The sequence below is a fragment of the Zymoseptoria tritici genome, chromosome 9, assembly GCF_000219625.1.
Source record: "Zymoseptoria tritici IPO323 chromosome 9, whole genome shotgun sequence".
In the NCBI taxonomy this organism is placed as follows: Eukaryota; Fungi; Ascomycota; class Dothideomycetes; order Mycosphaerellales; family Mycosphaerellaceae; genus Zymoseptoria; species Zymoseptoria tritici.
The window spans coordinates 277,743-293,993 of record NC_018210.1 but is presented as its reverse complement, the minus strand read 5'-3'; the positions used below and the strand labels follow the sequence as shown (position 1 = coordinate 293,993).

The 16,251-nt window shown below is 49.7% G+C and overlaps 5 protein-coding genes across 5 annotated transcripts; all 5 read right to left on the bottom strand.

Moving 5' to 3' along the window:
- Positions 1-737: 737 nt before the first annotated feature.
- Positions 738-1,280, bottom strand: MYCGRDRAFT_95537 (uncharacterized protein; the record flags this gene model as incomplete). The annotated part of the gene is made up of 2 exons (XM_003849246.1): positions 738-846; positions 922-1,280. 2 exons carry the CDS (start codon positions 1,278-1,280, stop codon positions 738-740), a joined length of 468 nt encoding a protein of 155 aa, XP_003849294.1.
- Positions 1,281-2,473: 1,193 nt separating this feature from the next.
- Positions 2,474-3,302, bottom strand: MYCGRDRAFT_95536 (uncharacterized protein; the record flags this gene model as incomplete). The annotated part of the gene is made up of 2 exons (XM_003849245.1): positions 2,474-2,685; positions 2,741-3,302. The coding sequence occupies 2 exons, from the start codon at positions 3,300-3,302 to the stop codon at positions 2,474-2,476; spliced, it is 774 nt and encodes a 257-aa protein (XP_003849293.1).
- Positions 3,303-4,014: 712 nt separating this feature from the next.
- MYCGRDRAFT_95535 (uncharacterized protein) lies at positions 4,015-4,883 on the bottom strand (the record flags this gene model as incomplete). The annotated part of the gene is made up of 2 exons (XM_003849244.1): positions 4,015-4,316; positions 4,373-4,883. The coding sequence occupies 2 exons, from the start codon at positions 4,881-4,883 to the stop codon at positions 4,015-4,017; spliced, it is 813 nt and encodes a 270-aa protein (XP_003849292.1).
- Positions 4,884-6,056: 1,173 nt separating this feature from the next.
- Positions 6,057-7,982, bottom strand: MYCGRDRAFT_95534 (uncharacterized protein; the record flags this gene model as incomplete). The annotated part of the gene is made up of 4 exons (XM_003849243.1): positions 6,057-6,853; positions 7,044-7,144; positions 7,493-7,836; positions 7,902-7,982. 4 exons carry the CDS (start codon positions 7,980-7,982, stop codon positions 6,057-6,059), a joined length of 1,323 nt encoding a protein of 440 aa, XP_003849291.1.
- Positions 7,983-13,818: 5,836 nt separating this feature from the next.
- Positions 13,819-15,470, bottom strand: MYCGRDRAFT_95533 (uncharacterized protein; the record flags this gene model as incomplete). The annotated part of the gene is made up of 3 exons (XM_003849242.1): positions 13,819-13,986; positions 14,060-14,208; positions 14,777-15,470. 3 exons carry the CDS (start codon positions 15,468-15,470, stop codon positions 13,819-13,821), a joined length of 1,011 nt encoding a protein of 336 aa, XP_003849290.1.
- Between the last annotated feature and the right edge of the window lie 781 nt (positions 15,471-16,251).

Here is a 16,251-nt window from a genome sequence, read left to right as displayed (position 1 = left end):
CATATGACAACCGCTAGGATATCTACTCAGCAGCCCAACAAAGCTATGGCTACATGCAGTTATACGTCTAGCGAAGATTGATGTACTATTTCCCGCTTACAGAGCGCTCCTTGACATGAAAGTCCTGGGAGATGAGCGTTTTGAAGGCTGGATACATTTCCTGGTATATTTGTCATCTGACCTCAATCACAGTTCTTCAATGAGGAAGCTGGCGACGCTATCTCATCGCGGCTTTGCTGCTGCCACCTTTGCGCGCAGATGCAGACCTATCGCTGTCAACAAGATAGATTTCCAATCAATCAAATTCTCTCCGCACTTTCCAAGGATCTTCCCAGCTCAAAAGGTCCCATGCGATGGTCCTCATCAACGTCAGACTACTGACTGCCAGACTTCAGTCTCATTCATCAGATACCGCAGGCTCCTCTACGTTTTTTTCGATGACAACTACAAAGGGAAAATCGGCTCCGGCCATGATCCAGCCAACCGGGATGCCAGGACCAACAGACGTGCGTGACTCGCACTTGAGAATGCGACGAGCAAAGGTCCGATGAGCTCCATTGACTTGACTATGCTGAATGCAACCCCGCACATGCCTCGCTGGTTCTTCGAATCCAGACACCAGCCGCGGACAGATCCAACATTCCCGACAAGCACATGCATCCACACCGGCGAAATGGCTGACAGACACACCATCAGTTCTTCTCGACAACACCACCGACCGACTCTCCCATTCATCTCTAAGCGCCAGTGTTCGGACCCGTAATGACCTTAAAGGAATATCCGGCCTGCGCGAATTCCGTGTAAGATCCATCCTTCGTGCCCTGCCACTGATCGACGAAAGGGTTCCTGTTTCACCGTCAGTGACCGTCGAACTCAAACCACAATCTCCCTGGGATAGAAGCAAGACAGAATAGTACTCACGCGTCGTTAAAGTCGAGCCGCAACACCGCCTGCGCCTTGCCATCCGGATCCTCCTTGCTCGGTGGGGTCAGCGCGAGATAGGCAGACGCCTCGACAACCGCCGACGACGTGTGTCCTTTTCCTGGGACCAGCGTGCATGGGCGCAGAACCGCATCGAAGATCCCGGTGTGTCCGCTGCAATGAGCTTCGAACTCGGGCAGGTCCTTGGTGGAGTGGCCGCTGAAGGTGAAGGAATAAGAGCACTGGCCGTTGGTGCAGCCCGCGGAGACATTGTCGCCGCTCCAGATATTGCCGGTTCCTGGGTGGGAAGCGCTTGCGAGAGCGGTGAGGGTTGAGAGGAGGGAGAGAGTGAACTGCATCTTGACTGGAGAGATGTTGGTTTGAGGATGTTTTTCTTATTGGTGATGTGTTGAGATGTTGCAGTTTGGAAATCTCGAGGCATTGCTGACCCTTTTTATGCCGTCCAGTTCGGATCTTGGACCCATCACGGTCCGGGAACAGGACGCTCTTGGAGATGATGCCATTGCTCTCGATACCGAACTATCAGAGTCCAGACCCCGCACCATGAGAGCGTGATACCAGGTTCATGGTCCCCAGCTTCGCCACAGCCCGACGTCCGTCCTGCTCCCGATGGCAAGGGAGGAAGAAGCCAGGCAGCGAACTCCAAGCCCATCTCTCACAAAGCTTGAGCAGTCCCCAGACAACCCCTTCAACTGAACGGCCTTGATATCGAGATGAAGCCATCGAAATTCCTCTACCACATGCATTGTGCCTGAGAGCGCATCGGACTGCTCGCCGTCGGACCCTTGCCGTGGAACAATGGAACTAGCGCGAACGGTTTTGTTGCAGGGGAGCAGACCAATAAAGCCTCAAAATGCCTGTCTTCTGCATGCATGAGTGGCGACATGAATATTCCACCAATACCGGCAGCGCGACCATGTCGACGACGTCTCGTACGTTTGTTGTGAGTATTGATTTAGTTCAGAACCCTGCTCGTGGCGATACTGCCATCCATTCTCACCGCTTCTGTCGTGACCACTCCAGGCAGATATGACCTGGATGGTCGTTCGAACGGCAGGACTGGCTCTTGAGGACATCATACGACTCTTGCTTTGACCCCGAACCCCGCAGACTGATCATATCTGTAGCGCTTACAGGATCCCCACGTCTCGAATATGAAGCGCCCACGAGCCTTTCACCGACACTCTCACGCCATCTCTTGAGTTGGAACACCCTGTTTCGACTGTCAATATCAATACTACCTGGGTGAGGGTCCAAAGTTTCCGGATGCTTCCTGCAACAACTCCTAGGCAGAACTCCACCTCGACCTGGAGCGGGCTCATCGATATCTCCATTGCTCGCTTCTGGAATCGCCAACTGGCAGAGGACATCGCAGCTCATTCAGCAAAAAGACAGCATTCTTAAGACCGTGAATGGGGATCAGGGTAGCGTGGCTTCCGAACGGCTCAAGCAGATGGAGATTCTGCATTCTTGAATGTAAGCAAGCATCTTTCTTCGTCCCAAGGAAAGGCTTACGCAAACCTTTGTCCTTTCACAGCGTATCAGCATGCGCAAACCTTGTGCTGAGCTCATAGCTCTCACCAACTCCGTCGCTTGCATTCGCCTTTTGCAGGGTTGCCACCGTTGAGTGATGGCTGTTGCAAATGCCGAAGTAAGTCGTGTTCGTCAACAAGTGCTGTGGCCAGGATGGCGTCCACTGCTGACATCTCTTCAGCTTGCCGATCTTGTAGCGCTTTAACACCCCTGGCGATAAAGTCAGTACTTGTTCGAAAAGTAGGAATGAACGATGAGTTTTTACTGATCTGATACCGGCCCGGGCCATACTTCCACTTCAGCGTCGTCGTCCTCTCGTTCAGCGGCCCCAGCCCGCAGCGCCAGGGGACCGACTCGTAATTGTCCGAGGCAAGAGCACCGGGCTTATTCCAATCGACCAAGTCGTAGATCACCTTGTGCTGCACCATGATTCGAAGATGCTGTGGAGCTTTCCACTGTGCGAGCCGGCGGCAATGACCGAAAACGAATGAGGCATTGGCGTAGAAGATCTCCAGACTCTCGTTGTGGATGTGCCTGCAAGTCATGACGAGAGGGGGCTCTTTTGGGAGCAAGTGACTCGATGGCGGATACGTGAATGTCACATCTCGTAGCACCATTTCGTAAATGATGTTCTGAACGTTTTGCGGGAGGCGCAGTAACGCGAAGGCCTTTGGTGGAGGACTTGGAGGTCTGGTGCTCAGATCTGTCTTGGGAGGCTCTGTCTTACAAGGACGCTTTGGGCGCGCCGTGCCTGGTCTGGTCAGAAGCGGTCGTTTTTGTGGGCGATCGTCACCCGAATCGTCGTGCTTGCGCTTGTGTGAGTCCATGATGTGAGCGGTAGCGAGTGGCGGAGTGGTGGCGTTGGGTGTTGTGGAGCGAAGTTGTGGATCTTGACAACAATGTTGATGTGGAGAATTGAAAAGAAGCCGATCGGTTGAGCTAATCGAAGTTGGATGCCTTGACTCGTGTCGATCTCAGTGTGCACATGTGAGGCTGGCCGGCTGCATGTGATGCATGGATCGTACGTTGCATTATGCATATGCTTAAGGGGCATGCAAATGGGATACATCGACCAAGCTCTTGCTTTTCTGACTTCTCAATCTGTCGTCGTCGGTTCGAAGGCGTGGCGGATTGTTCAAAGCCGTGGTCTGCTCTCCCAGCGTCGAAGTCTTTCTGCTAATTCACTTACATTTCGGATGACGTCACCTACCTTCCTAATCTGAAAGTTTCAAACGTAAATTTAACAGTATCAAAGGCTATGCTATTCGACTCCCGCATTCGGTCATGCGGATATTTTGAATTCAGTGCTTTCGCCACGTTTAGTAGTGTGGTCGTTGACTATGTTCGCCGAAGAAGAACATGTGAACAAGACGCATGCAGAGCGCAAAGGCTTCTGTGTTGTGGTTCAATCTGTTGAAATAGCTTTTCGTGGTGATCCACCTGGTAGAAAGACGGCAGGGGCGAATGAATGGCGGGAGTCTGCCATCGGAGAATGCGTTCGTGCCTGCAGCTTTGCTGTGCAGTACTGACGCTGTGGCTTCAAATGACAGGACCAGTGCGCATCTCGAGACTGTTCAACAAGGGAGAGATCTTGCGACCATTGGGATACAAGCTCCATAGTTGAAAGATGCTGTGCGGAGGCCGATTCCAGTCGACCCTGCGGAGTCGGTCTGTCTTTGGCTCGTACGGCGTCTTCTTGTTGGCTTCCTCGAGGATCTTCTTGTTGGATCGAAGGGTCGCACCATCACCCACGATATAGCTGTGTAGTACCACCTCGGGCCAGACAGGTGTCCACCGTTGTTGCTGCTTGTGATCACCGTACTCCAGGCGATAGACGTAACCTATCGGTGATGTTAGCATGGGATCGAGTGTGCTACACAGCACGGAAGAAGCCTACAGGGGATTTCAGCACTGCCCATCTTCCAGTGGAGCACGGTCATGTCGAGAAATTCCGAGTCCATCCCAAGGTCCTTGGCGTCTTGAAATTCCTTGTCGCTATTTCCAGTCATGACGAACACAACCTTGAACAGCACAAGGCGTTGGAGGCCTTGTGGAATCTTCTTTTGCCATGACGGCAATCTCTTGGGCGCTCCAAATGCGAATGTAGCATTGGCGTAGAATATCTTCAAGGCTTCTGCGCTCACTTGCTTGCAGGTGAACAAGAGAGCTGGACCTTGCGGCTTGTTCACTGCGCCTTTGGTCGTGTTGATTCTGGGCCAAGTGATGGTCATGTCTTCGAAAACCATTTCGAAAATCCGGTTTCGCAGTTCCGCCGGGAGTTGAAGTAAGGGTGAGTTGTCTTGGGTCGCGGCAGTGTCGAAGTCGACGCCGCCTTTTCTCTGGCGGGGGCGCTTGGCTGGTGCGTTGCCTTCGTGCTCGCCCTCGCTCTGACGCTTGCGTGGGGCCATGCCTTGGATGGTCGTCAGTTGGCTGTCGTAAAAGATCAAGTTTTGAAGCGGTCTGAATCTCAGCTTGAAGGATGTTGTTGGAAGGTTGGTGAACGGAAATGGGAGAGAAGAGAGTTGAGAGCTAAGTGGCGTCGTTTTCATGTGATGATGGGCTTCATGCGATAGGAAGGGAAAGATGACGAAAGAACAATGGCGCACATGATGCTGTTGTGAGCATGTGAAAGCTTCAGAAGTCTCAACGAAGTGATTTCCGGATAGACGCAGGCCTACTCTAGATCTGAGGGTACCCACGAGGGTGCACCACAGGCTAGGAGATCGATGAGTCTGCTTGGGTGCGTTGAAGAATCTCCCACGACAATCGCACAATCCTCGTCGAGCGTCCATACTGGATGAGGCGTATCAAGGGCTCTACCGTGAAGTTTTCGAAGTGCACTTCTTTTGAACGCCGTACCACGGCTGCTTCGGTTTCCTTAATGTCGATGTCTCTATCAAGCGTGAAGATGTATGACTCCGGCTTCGGCCCCCGTTGCTGAAGTATGATAGACTTCTGCTTCGAAGAGCAGGTGCCGATGCTACACGTGCGCTCAGGGTTGCCATGGATGGGACAGATTCTTGCGGGGTAGTGCGCTCTTGCGACGTATTGCAGTGATCTTGAGGCCGGATACGTCTCGGAACATCGGGAAGACGACAAGATCGAGGTTTGAGAACCTGTACTTGGTCTAAGATTGGCCCAAGGTTGGCCCACACGAAAGAGGTCGATCCGAGATATCCGATGCGTGAGATCGCTCTTGCGTGTCGTAATTGTCATTTGACTCTTCGACTCTGGGAAGATTGTGCCCATGGCGAATGAAGCCATGACGCAGTTTCATTTTGCCATTTTGAGGAATAGGTCCTTGATTGTCATTATTCTGTCGGGTGAGAGTCAATTGTAGGAGCAATACTTTTGTCCCACACAACAGATCTCCTTTCTCTGCTGCCGTCGATTGCCAACAAATTGGCGCCCGCAATGTTACATGCCACTGCAGCTCAGGTCTTCTTGTCCCACCATGACATATCACTTTTCAGAAGCACCGGGTCTAATTTCCACCCCCCGTCGAACGTGTGTGATCGACTCGCTGCTCAGCATGTCCATAGTCCAGGGTCCCAGACGACCGTGAACTTTGATCGAACATATCAAGAAGTCGACCAGAACGTCTTCACTTCCGATTTATCCCATCGATCCTCGCCAACGCCATGATGGGCGTGCTCGACGTCGAGAATCCACGAAGGATGGAGATCCTTCCGTGCGATCTGCGCTAGTAGGCGTTCAATCTCCTTGTCGAACAATGCGAAAATGTGGACGCGTCGCATGGCCAGATACTTCTTCCAATCTACCGCGGCTTCGAGTGGGTCCCTGGTCCAAAGATAGAACTTGCGGTTGATGGACTTGTCGTGGTGCCATCCTGTGCGATACCAGATTTCGAGATCAGAGGCTTGTCCGATGTCTCGGCAGTACCCCGCTGTGCAACTCTCATCATCCGTTTCATCGAACCAATCCGTATGAAGGTACGAGCTCAGCACCCTTACGTGATGTATGAACTTTGTGCGGGCTTTGCCAATCCTCTCTTTCCACAAGCTCAAGCGATAGAGGTCGCAGAATTGGAACCCGGCATGAGAGTAGAAGATACCCAGTGCCTCCTGATGAAATTGTTTGCAGGCCAGGATCAGACCTGGTGTGGCAGCTGTGGTGCTTCGGGCGTCCTTTTCGTTGGCCAGAGCGTCGTTGATGTAGCCGACGAACACGAGAGCGTAAATGCGGTTGCGCAATTCAGGGGCAAGAGATGTGAGTTGGGAGTCCTGAGCTTGCTTTGGACCGGACACACTGCTGGGCAGGAGTGCTTGGAGCTTGGTGGTCGCCATTATTAGATAACAGTAGACGATATTGGCTGATAGAATGTCGATGTTTGGGTTGAAGTTGAAGGGGAAGTGCGCTGCACACTTACAACAACAAAATTTGCGCTAGGCGCAATGTAGTCTTAGACCCGATCTGCATTCACTTCACGTCTTGAATCGGCGCTAGCTTGGCCTTAGTGTCAGGGACTCCAACGTGGCAAGATATCATCCGGCATGTTGTGAGCGAAAGTTATTTGCGAGCCTTCTTCCAATTGTCACCGTGCTGACCAAGGCCTGCACGAACAGCACAGCAAGCGAGCTGCAGAGCATTTTGTCCCCAGAATTCTCGATCGTTGTATTGGTATGGTGTGGACGCCATTGGCAGGTATCTTGACACTTCAGCTATCTCATGCATCCATTGCAATTGACTATTCACATGGCGGGCTAAGCCGAGCAGCCTTCATCGTCGCCTACATGGGGAACTTATCGTGAGACGACAACAATGGGTTTCCCAGCTGTGCTTCCATCGACAGACACGACAGAACAAAATTACAGTTAGAGGCTCTCTAACGGTAGACGGAATAGCTCAGCTGTACAATGCCGTGCGCTTTTGTACAATGGCGAAGCTCATGCACATGACTGCCTCCTTTCCTACGGACATCCCGACCCAGGATTCCTGGTGACTCAGCTCAGCTCACGGGAATCACTGCCTGGTCCAAGAAAGCCATCGAACTTACTTCAGATCCGCCACCCCAATCTCATACCCATCGTCCTTCTTGCGGAAGTCAACATACTTCCCCTGCATCCAGGCCTGTCCAATAAGCCACAGATTCGGATGTTTTTCAGTTACATCAATCCCGGTGATGATCGCTGTGCAATTGTTGTTGCCGTTGTCCTCCAGCTGGAACCGGGAAGACTCAATGTTGAACACTTTATCTCCGAACTGAAAACCGACTGTCGGAGGCTTGTCGCATGGATAGTAACCGAATATGGAATTGGTGCAGCCCGGGAGAGTTTGCTCCACAATTTGAATGTTCAAAGCGGTGAAGAGTTTGCGGGCAACTGCTGTTGGGACGATGACCTACGATGAATCAGCTGACTCTGTATACCTGTCTGTACTGGATGAAAAGGGAGGCTGAAACGTACGTTGACGGTTCCGCTGTCGAGGACTACTGTGTCGCTCTCTGCCAGAATCTCCGTGCCATCGACCATGAGCTTGTTGGTCATGTCCCAGTCCTGGCCAGTTTTCTGTACGGATAGCTCTCCTTCATAAAGGCCCTGGTCCTTCGAGCCGAGTATAGCTGTGCCGGTTCCATCCAGACCAAATGCTAATCTATAACGGCATTCGTCAACGACGCCTTGAGCACAGAGCGTGGGAAAGAACGACAATTTGTTCATTCCCAGACCTATTAAGCCCTGTTCTTAAGCTTGTATGATCGTGCCCGGCTCAGGTGCCGGCTTCGGTACGACGTCGAACAAGGTCAAGTTCTTAGCTGTCAACCCGGCGAACGTGACGTCGTCCTTAAAGACTCGAGTCGAGATGTTGCTAATGCCGCATCTATTTGACTCTGTGCTAGCAAGTCCGAAAGTGTAGGTGTCGTTGAGATCGATGGATGCAGCACTCGGCTGGTAAAGACCTGTATTAGCAACGACGTAAAGCGATGCGGTATCGAGAACGAGAGAGAGACCTTTAGAGTCGCCCACATCGACCGACCCGTACCAGAAGCCCGCGGTGTCCCGAATGACCGACTCCAGGCCCGTAGATCGTTCCTAGAGGTTCCGGTGTACCGCTCTAGCAACTAGCTGATTCCTACTTACGTCGCCCTAACCTTGATGTAGAGGGACAGATAGCGAATCTGTACCAACGGCGAAGGCAGCGACCAGCGAAAGGAGAATTTGAAGTACGGCCATAGTAGAACGGAGTGTTGGTCAGAAGGAGAACGTAGATAGTTGTTCCATTGAACGGGCGAAAGGCGATAAGGGTGCGTTTACCTAGCGCTCGTTAATTAGTTATTAGTGATTTCCAGTTATTTAATAACGAGCCCTCGTTGTCGCTACAATTAACAGCTTTTAAGTAAACGCTATCGTTATTGCGGTAGAGTCTTACGGAAGTTACCGGCTTAGCTATTACTTACCTTATATCGTATATATCTCGCGTTTCTCGTATATTGCTATAGTCTTATTACTCTTCTTATTTACGCTCTAACATAGCTATAGATCTAGTGCAGTCTGCTGTTGTTGCTAGTATAATAGCTACTATTACTCTCGCTCTTACTACTACGCTCCTTCCGACTAGTCGACGCGTTTATTAGTATAAGCCCTTAGGTGTTGTCGAGACTCTCGTAGATCCTGTTGCCGGTATAAAGGAGGCGTTTAAGTACTTATATAGACCGGAAGAGTATTACTATTATACTACTTGTATGCGGCAGCTAGTATTAAAGAAGTTCGTAAGGGAATTAGAGGCTCGTAGAGCTAGCGGTAGTCGAGTTTCCGGTATATCCGTCGCTAAGTAGGTAGTTATATTCCTCGATTTCCTAGCTTATAACCTATCGATTCGTTAGCTACGAAGGTAGTATTAGCATTCGGCGGCGACCTTCTACGCTATTATTAAACGCATTAGTAAGATTATATGCCTTATAAGTAAGGACTTTGTCTAGATGCCGAGTTAGTATAATCTACCGCCGCCGTACGAGAGAATAATAAAGAAGAGTAAGGATAATACAAGTTGCTTAGACTATAGCAAATTCTACTAGTTTAAGGATGCTATTAGAGCGCTAGATAGCACGTTGTTGCTAATAAATCTGCCTAAAGATGTTAGAGGGGTATAGAATAGTAGGAAGGGATTTATCTTATAGAATATTATAGTAGCCTACGACTTCGACATAGTGTTCTAGTATATTATAGTCGGTTATAAGGGCTCTGCTCCTAATAGTATTGTCTTAAAGAAGGCATATAAGGATAGCTTCGACGTACCTCCTAGTAAATACTTCCTCGCCGACGGTAGATACTCTACGCTCGATAGTCGATTACTCGTACTATACGAGAGTACGAGATATTATATCCGTAAATAGCGTATAGTAATGCGCCGGCCTAAGACGATATAAGAGCTATATAACCTACGCTATATATAACTACGGAATATTATCGAGCGAGTCTTTAGTATTATTAAGAAGCGTTTCCTAATCCTCGCATAAGGAGCGTATACTAGTTATAGTATCCGTAAATAGACGCGGTTTATCCTCTACTACTTCGTCCTTTATAACTTTATCCTCTTAAGCGGTAACTAGCCGCTAGACTCGGAGCCCTTCCTCCGGGACTTACGTAGCGACGATAGCGAGGATAGCGACGACAATGCGGATAGCGATAAGGAGGATGTTCTCGATAATCTCGGTAATATTAGTAGTAGGGCGAGGGTGCGGTTCCGTAATAAGATAGCCGGTACAATATAAAAGGATTACTATTGTTTGTTGTTTGTTTGTTTGTTCCATTTACGTCCTTTCGGAGTCCAAGACTATGTAGGACGGCCTTGTAAGCAAGGCAGTAGATCTATTTACAATTAAATTCTTTCGGTATTCTTTGACCTTAGGGGAAACCCCGTGCCTAAGGCAAAATGCCAAAGGACTTTAAAAGCAGCGCAAAACAAAGGAAATCCAACGAGTGTCGTGTAGCCGGGGCTGCAGAATTTTCGCGCTAAGCTTTTTGCAGAATTTTCAGCGGATCCTTCCGCTTCGCACACACGCTGCGAATTCGAAAGAGATGCAGCGCAAGGCGATGTAGCGCAAAGGCGCAATAGCGCAAAGGCGCAAAAAGCAGCTGTCCAACTCGCTGCCTTCTCTTGTCCTTAATATGCCTTTGTAGAACTATATGCCGCCTTCTAGCGCATATAGCTACGCAGGTTAATCGCAGAGTTGTAGATTCCACCGAGTTCTAGCTCTTTGAAGTGCATATATGCTTCCTTCGAGGGCGACGAAGTCTCTAGAGAAGGGATATGCGATTTCGATTCGGATTTCGAGGAGGTGCGCGTATAGGGCAGAGTGGACTGCTTCTTTCTTCTTCTCGTTCGTAGCGTAGAGGGCTGTTCGTTCGAATCGTGCCGTTGTTCTGTTGTAGCTTGTATTTCGATAGGAGGCGTACCTCCAGGTCGTGTTGTTGTTGTTGTAAGGGAAGAGGGATTAACGGCCTCTCCAATCCTCCTGAGGAAACTTGGCTCTGCGATAGTATCGCAGGTTCGTAGCCGGCACCGCGTACAGGTGTTCCTCGTCGCCGGCCTAAAAGGATTACTAGGAATACTACGAAAGGAGTAGATTAGACATAAGGGGCCCTTAAAGCGGTAACGAATTCGACTAATACTATTTAAGAGAGCGCGGAACGGCGTTCTTATAAAGAATATATATATTTGCTAGTTAATTCGCGAGTTTCTTACGCTAAGGCCGTTATACCGACCTCTCGTCTATAAGGTAGAAATTTCCGTATTTTATAGATAGAGGACAGGGCGGGGCGCGAAGATACTACGAGATACTAAAGCTTAAAACTAGCGCGAAAAACAGAGCTGCTCCTTCCTAATTAGGCCGAATATTAGCAAATTCTTAAAACACCTCTATATAAATCGATAGTATAGCCCTACTTTTCTCTTCCGCGAGCTCTAGTAAGGTAGTTAAAGGTATCTTTACGTCCTAAGTGCTCCTCTATTATTAAAACTACTAAAAATAGGTTAGTAAGCAACTTCTTATATCTTAAATTTAAATACCTACAACTTTAACTCTACCTCCTTTATTAACGACGGTAACTATATAGTCCGCTATATATCTTACTAATTAACGGTAGTAGCTACGACTAAGGGAATAGCGAGAATGTATAACTCTACTATAGATAGGCGTGTTACGCCGGAGTATAGTAAGGTAGAGGGTTCTCGACCGGCGCCGGCGTAGACGGTTTAGCCTATATAATAATCCTTCGTAGGTATAATCTAAGGCGGCTACTTAGCTCTTCCTTTAGTAGCGGTTTAGCGGTAACAGCGAGGTTTAGATTGTCTAATAACCTTATTAAAAGTAGGTCCTTATCCTTATTGCTTATACCCTCTAGTACGACTTCGTCGCGAGCTAGCCGCTTACTAAGAAGCTCTAGCGGCGTCTTATCCTTTAGCTCTACCTTCTTAGCTATAGTAGCTATTATCTACTATAGCGGCTTTATAAGCTTATAGATTGCTCTAAGGTATTTAGGATTAACCTTAGTAACGATCTATTACTTCTTAGCCTTACCGCGGCGCTCCTTATTAGATCTAGCTAACTGCGCGGCTCTTAGGATCTACTCGCTGCCTTCTACCTCTTCGACCTTATCCTCCGAATTCGCCGCTTCGCTAGCGCTATCGTCCTCGCCCCTATCCTTACCGGAGCCCTCGTCCTTATCCTTATTAGACCCCTTATCCTTAGACTTAGCGAGACGAGCACCCCCTCTACCGCCGATAGCGTACTTACTAATAGCTACGTTAGTACCGAGAATAGTATAGATTAAGAAGGAGAATAGCGGATAGGAGTCTCTAAAGGGCTCGTACGTAGGGTGCGCCTTATAATAAGCATCCTTAATAGACTTATCTACCGGCTTTATAGGGTGTCTATTCTATCTACTAATATGCTTTAAGTAAGCGGCATATAGCGTATATGCTCTCTTTAACTCGCGCTACTTGTTAGTAAGGGTCTCTTACTTAAAGAAGCGCTTAAACCGGTTATATATCTTCTCGGCAACTAGTCGTAGGTACTTCGTAGCAAAGGTGTTGTTATGTTGCATTATACCTCTACTCTTAAGCCTTAATAACGCCTTAAACAAGACGTCGACATACTTATTATCCTACCGGCTAATTAAGGGATACTCGGAGCTATATATATAGCCCCTTAGCTTCTACTTCTTCTACTTCTTCTTACTCTTACTAGACGACGCTACTAGCTCCTTATCCTTATCCTTACTAGCGTCGTTCTTACGCTTCCGACTAGACGATAGAGGCTCCCTAGACTTACTCTTACTCTTCTTCCTCGGTATCGGCTCTAGTAGTAGTATTGTAACGGATATATATAAGAGCTATTAGACTAGATATATAACTACAACGGCTATATACGTTAAAGGGCTCGCGAGTCGCGACATAGCTTCCGCACGGGCTACAATAACTACAATAAACGGACTATAGAGTCCGTTAATATACAAACCTATAGGACGGCTATATACTAACTTAATATAGTTAGCGAGCAGCAACAGCGAGCTAATAAGCAATAACTAGAACTTCTTCGGATTATGGTAAGTGAACGAGTCGCAGAATGGCTCGTTATTTGCTCTTGGCGCTATATAACCTATTAACAGACCTTAGGTAAACGCACCCTAAGTGGGTTGATTCTTTGCAGTCCCGCCAGGATCGGAGGGCTGTGCAACCGTTCCGGGGAATGGGTCTGGCTGAAGGCTACATACAGTAATGATCGGTCCGCGTCGTTCCAGTGAGCTGGTTCCAGCCCATGATTGCAAGGATGTTGAGCGCGAACTATGGATAGCTCCAACTCAATCGATGTCCTCTTCGGGTAGGCGTGACCACGCACTGACGCTTACAGCAATTGACGAGCGGCAATCCTGGCGGAGTTCTCTTCGATCGGTACATGATATTACCTGTACGCGGAAGTCCTGGAGCGATCCGCAATGGATGGGGGAAGATCGGAGTCAGTTACTGAAAAGATAGTCGGTGACTTGCTTGTTCCAGTCATGATGTTGTCGAGTCGCATCTCGCAAGTCCTTTGTTCTTTTTGAGTCTCGTATTGCTTGGTCAGCTGCCGGGGTTGCAGATTGCACTGACCCTGCTGGCATGGATATGCATGTCGTACATTGACAGTGCCAGGATCACCACATTCGTCGCACGATCAAGCAAAGACATCACAGCGTTTGGAGCGATGGCAAACGGCATGCGGAATCGGCATCACCGCACACGGCGGTCGACTCTGACGCCGACTGTACTCGCATCTATGCCATGTCTCCCTGACTCGCGCCACAGGAGCTGGAATGGCAGCCGCGTCAAGCCCGCTTCAGTCCTTCAAGTATCCGCCCAGAAGGTCCTGATCACCCCAGGCGACCATGTAGCATCTTGCAAGACGGCAGCATGAATCGGTACCAACCACATCGGCAGCACGTGAGTAGGTGGTCCGGCCTGAGCTGTAATTCGAGCAGCGGTACGATCGAGCAAGTTCTGATCTGCTCGTAGCTGCAAGTACAATCTCCAAGCGACTTTATCTTTGTCGGGATCCTTGGACCAGAGGATGAAGTCGACGCCTTACGATTGCGCAATTCAGGAGGGAGTCCGAGCAATGTGAGCGGCGCATGTTGATCTCGACTTGGGCCAGGAATCTTGCCGTGAAGTCCAGGACCTGCAGTCCGATCGCCGGCCATGTTTGTTCGTAATCTTCGGAGAATGGATGTAGCACAACTGAAAGGTGAGCAAGATGGATCAAGGAAAAGGAACTGACAAGTTGCTATTAGATCGGAGGCTTGAAAGGAGGCGTGAATCGTCTTGGTCGATAATAGAAATTCACCAAGGGCGCGAATCCCCAACAACGACTGGTGTTGTTTCAATCGCATGATCCGATGAAGAAGACACCACATAGCTCCGTGGATTTACCCGCACCGCTCGTCTTGCGCCGAAGTACCTTTGGACTGTGCACTCGATAAAAGCAAGCCGTGGATAGTGCAAAGCGCTCAAATCCCAGATACAATGAAGCAAGGCCGGCACAATGCTATCGCCTGGTCAACATGACAGTGGTGTCATCTTGGTTCCCACTGCTTCGTCTCCCGCGTGCGGCCAAGAGGGACATGAAAACGTCTCATGTAGACTTGCTTCGCAACGGCACATCGCGCCGGCGTCCTCCACCATTTGACCAATACAAGTAAGCCTCGGTGTCGACCGGGGGCTTGTGTTGCCTAGTCTCGAGGAGGACTGACAAATTGGTCAGCATCCCATCCTTGGAAGCATCAAGCAGATATTTGCTAGGACTTACCGTTGTCGACCTCGCGATGCATCAACTGGTACTCGAACCCTATTCTTGCCATCTGCACTAGCAACTCAACCTGCTTTTTGATCCGTGTGTTGCGTTCCTTAGCTTCCGACCAATCCAAGAAGCTCTGGACCGGATCTCTGGAGTACTCCGGCTTTCCATTCGCGCTACTGTACCAGCACATCAGCAGCGACCTGCCCAGGGCTCGTTTTGTGTGCTCAATGAGGTGAACTTTTTGCAAAATGGTCGTAGAAAAGCTGGCGGCATGGTCATCGAGATATGCACGGCGATGGAAGTTGATCGATGGCTGCATGTTTGGCGTCTCGATCATGGAAGTCAGAAGCGCACTCTTGTCCCGTCCGATCGTGCGCAAGAACTTGTCCAGGCGTCTCCTGCCTGTCTCATCATCCGCGTCGTCGGCGTGTCTGGGTCCATCTAGCGGAACAATAATGGTAACGGTGGAATAGTAGAGCTTCCAGGTCTCTTGATAGACTTCCTTGCAGGCGAGGAGTATGCCAGGCCCTTTACCGAGAGCCGTGTCGCCGTTGTCGTCCGGTACTTCGAGAGTGACGGTGAGATCTTGGAGAACTATCTCGTAGATGTCGTTTTTGACCTCGGGTGGCAGGCTGAGGAGCTTGCTGCCAGTCTGAGGAGAGGCGGTCGTGAAGTCGACGCCTTGAGGAGATGGAGTCGCCATCGTTCGCATGGCACCAGTCGTTGCTCGCGGAGATGGAATGGAAGCGATGAGGAATTAAGGAGGATTGATGGATCGATGAAGTGTGTATTGGTTGATTTAGATTCAAAGACGGAAGGCAGGCGTTTGGTCTTGGCAAGCTCCGCTTTGCCCATGCCTTACACAGAACGGAACCTTGCCACTTTCACGTATCCATTCAACGAGCCACTTTTATCGCGGGTCACGCTCTAATAGCAAGGATCGAGCTTCCAGGAACAAGCTTTACGCTAAGGCGAGTGAAGTGAATCCAGCTTCCAAGCTTGAAGGATTGCAAGTCCGGAGATGTTACCTCCGTGGCTCCTCTCAAATTATGGTCTGTAGCTTGCATTCCCAGTGGCTTAGATGTACAGTGTGAGTCCAAGAACAAAAGTATTCATACCTGCTACTTTGGTGCTGCGTCGACACATACCTCCTTGGATTCTGTCCCCGGTTTCTTGCGAGGACTGCATACTCCATGCCACCGGAGCGGGACACCTGCGGTCCAGTCTGAGCGGCATAACGGAGGTAGCAACCATGACAGGCAGCAGCTCCAACTGCGGGATTTTCTTTTGAATAACATAACAAAACATTCAAAGAGGTATCAAGCAGTAAACAAAACCCAAAGCCTCCACCCAAGAGACGACAAGACCTTCACTGCTTCCCCACCAAAAAGCTCTCCCGGAAATACCACTGCGTCACACTCTCCATCATCCTCTCCCCTTCACTCCCCCTCTGTTCCGCGGTCTGCCTCCTCCACTCTTCCTCC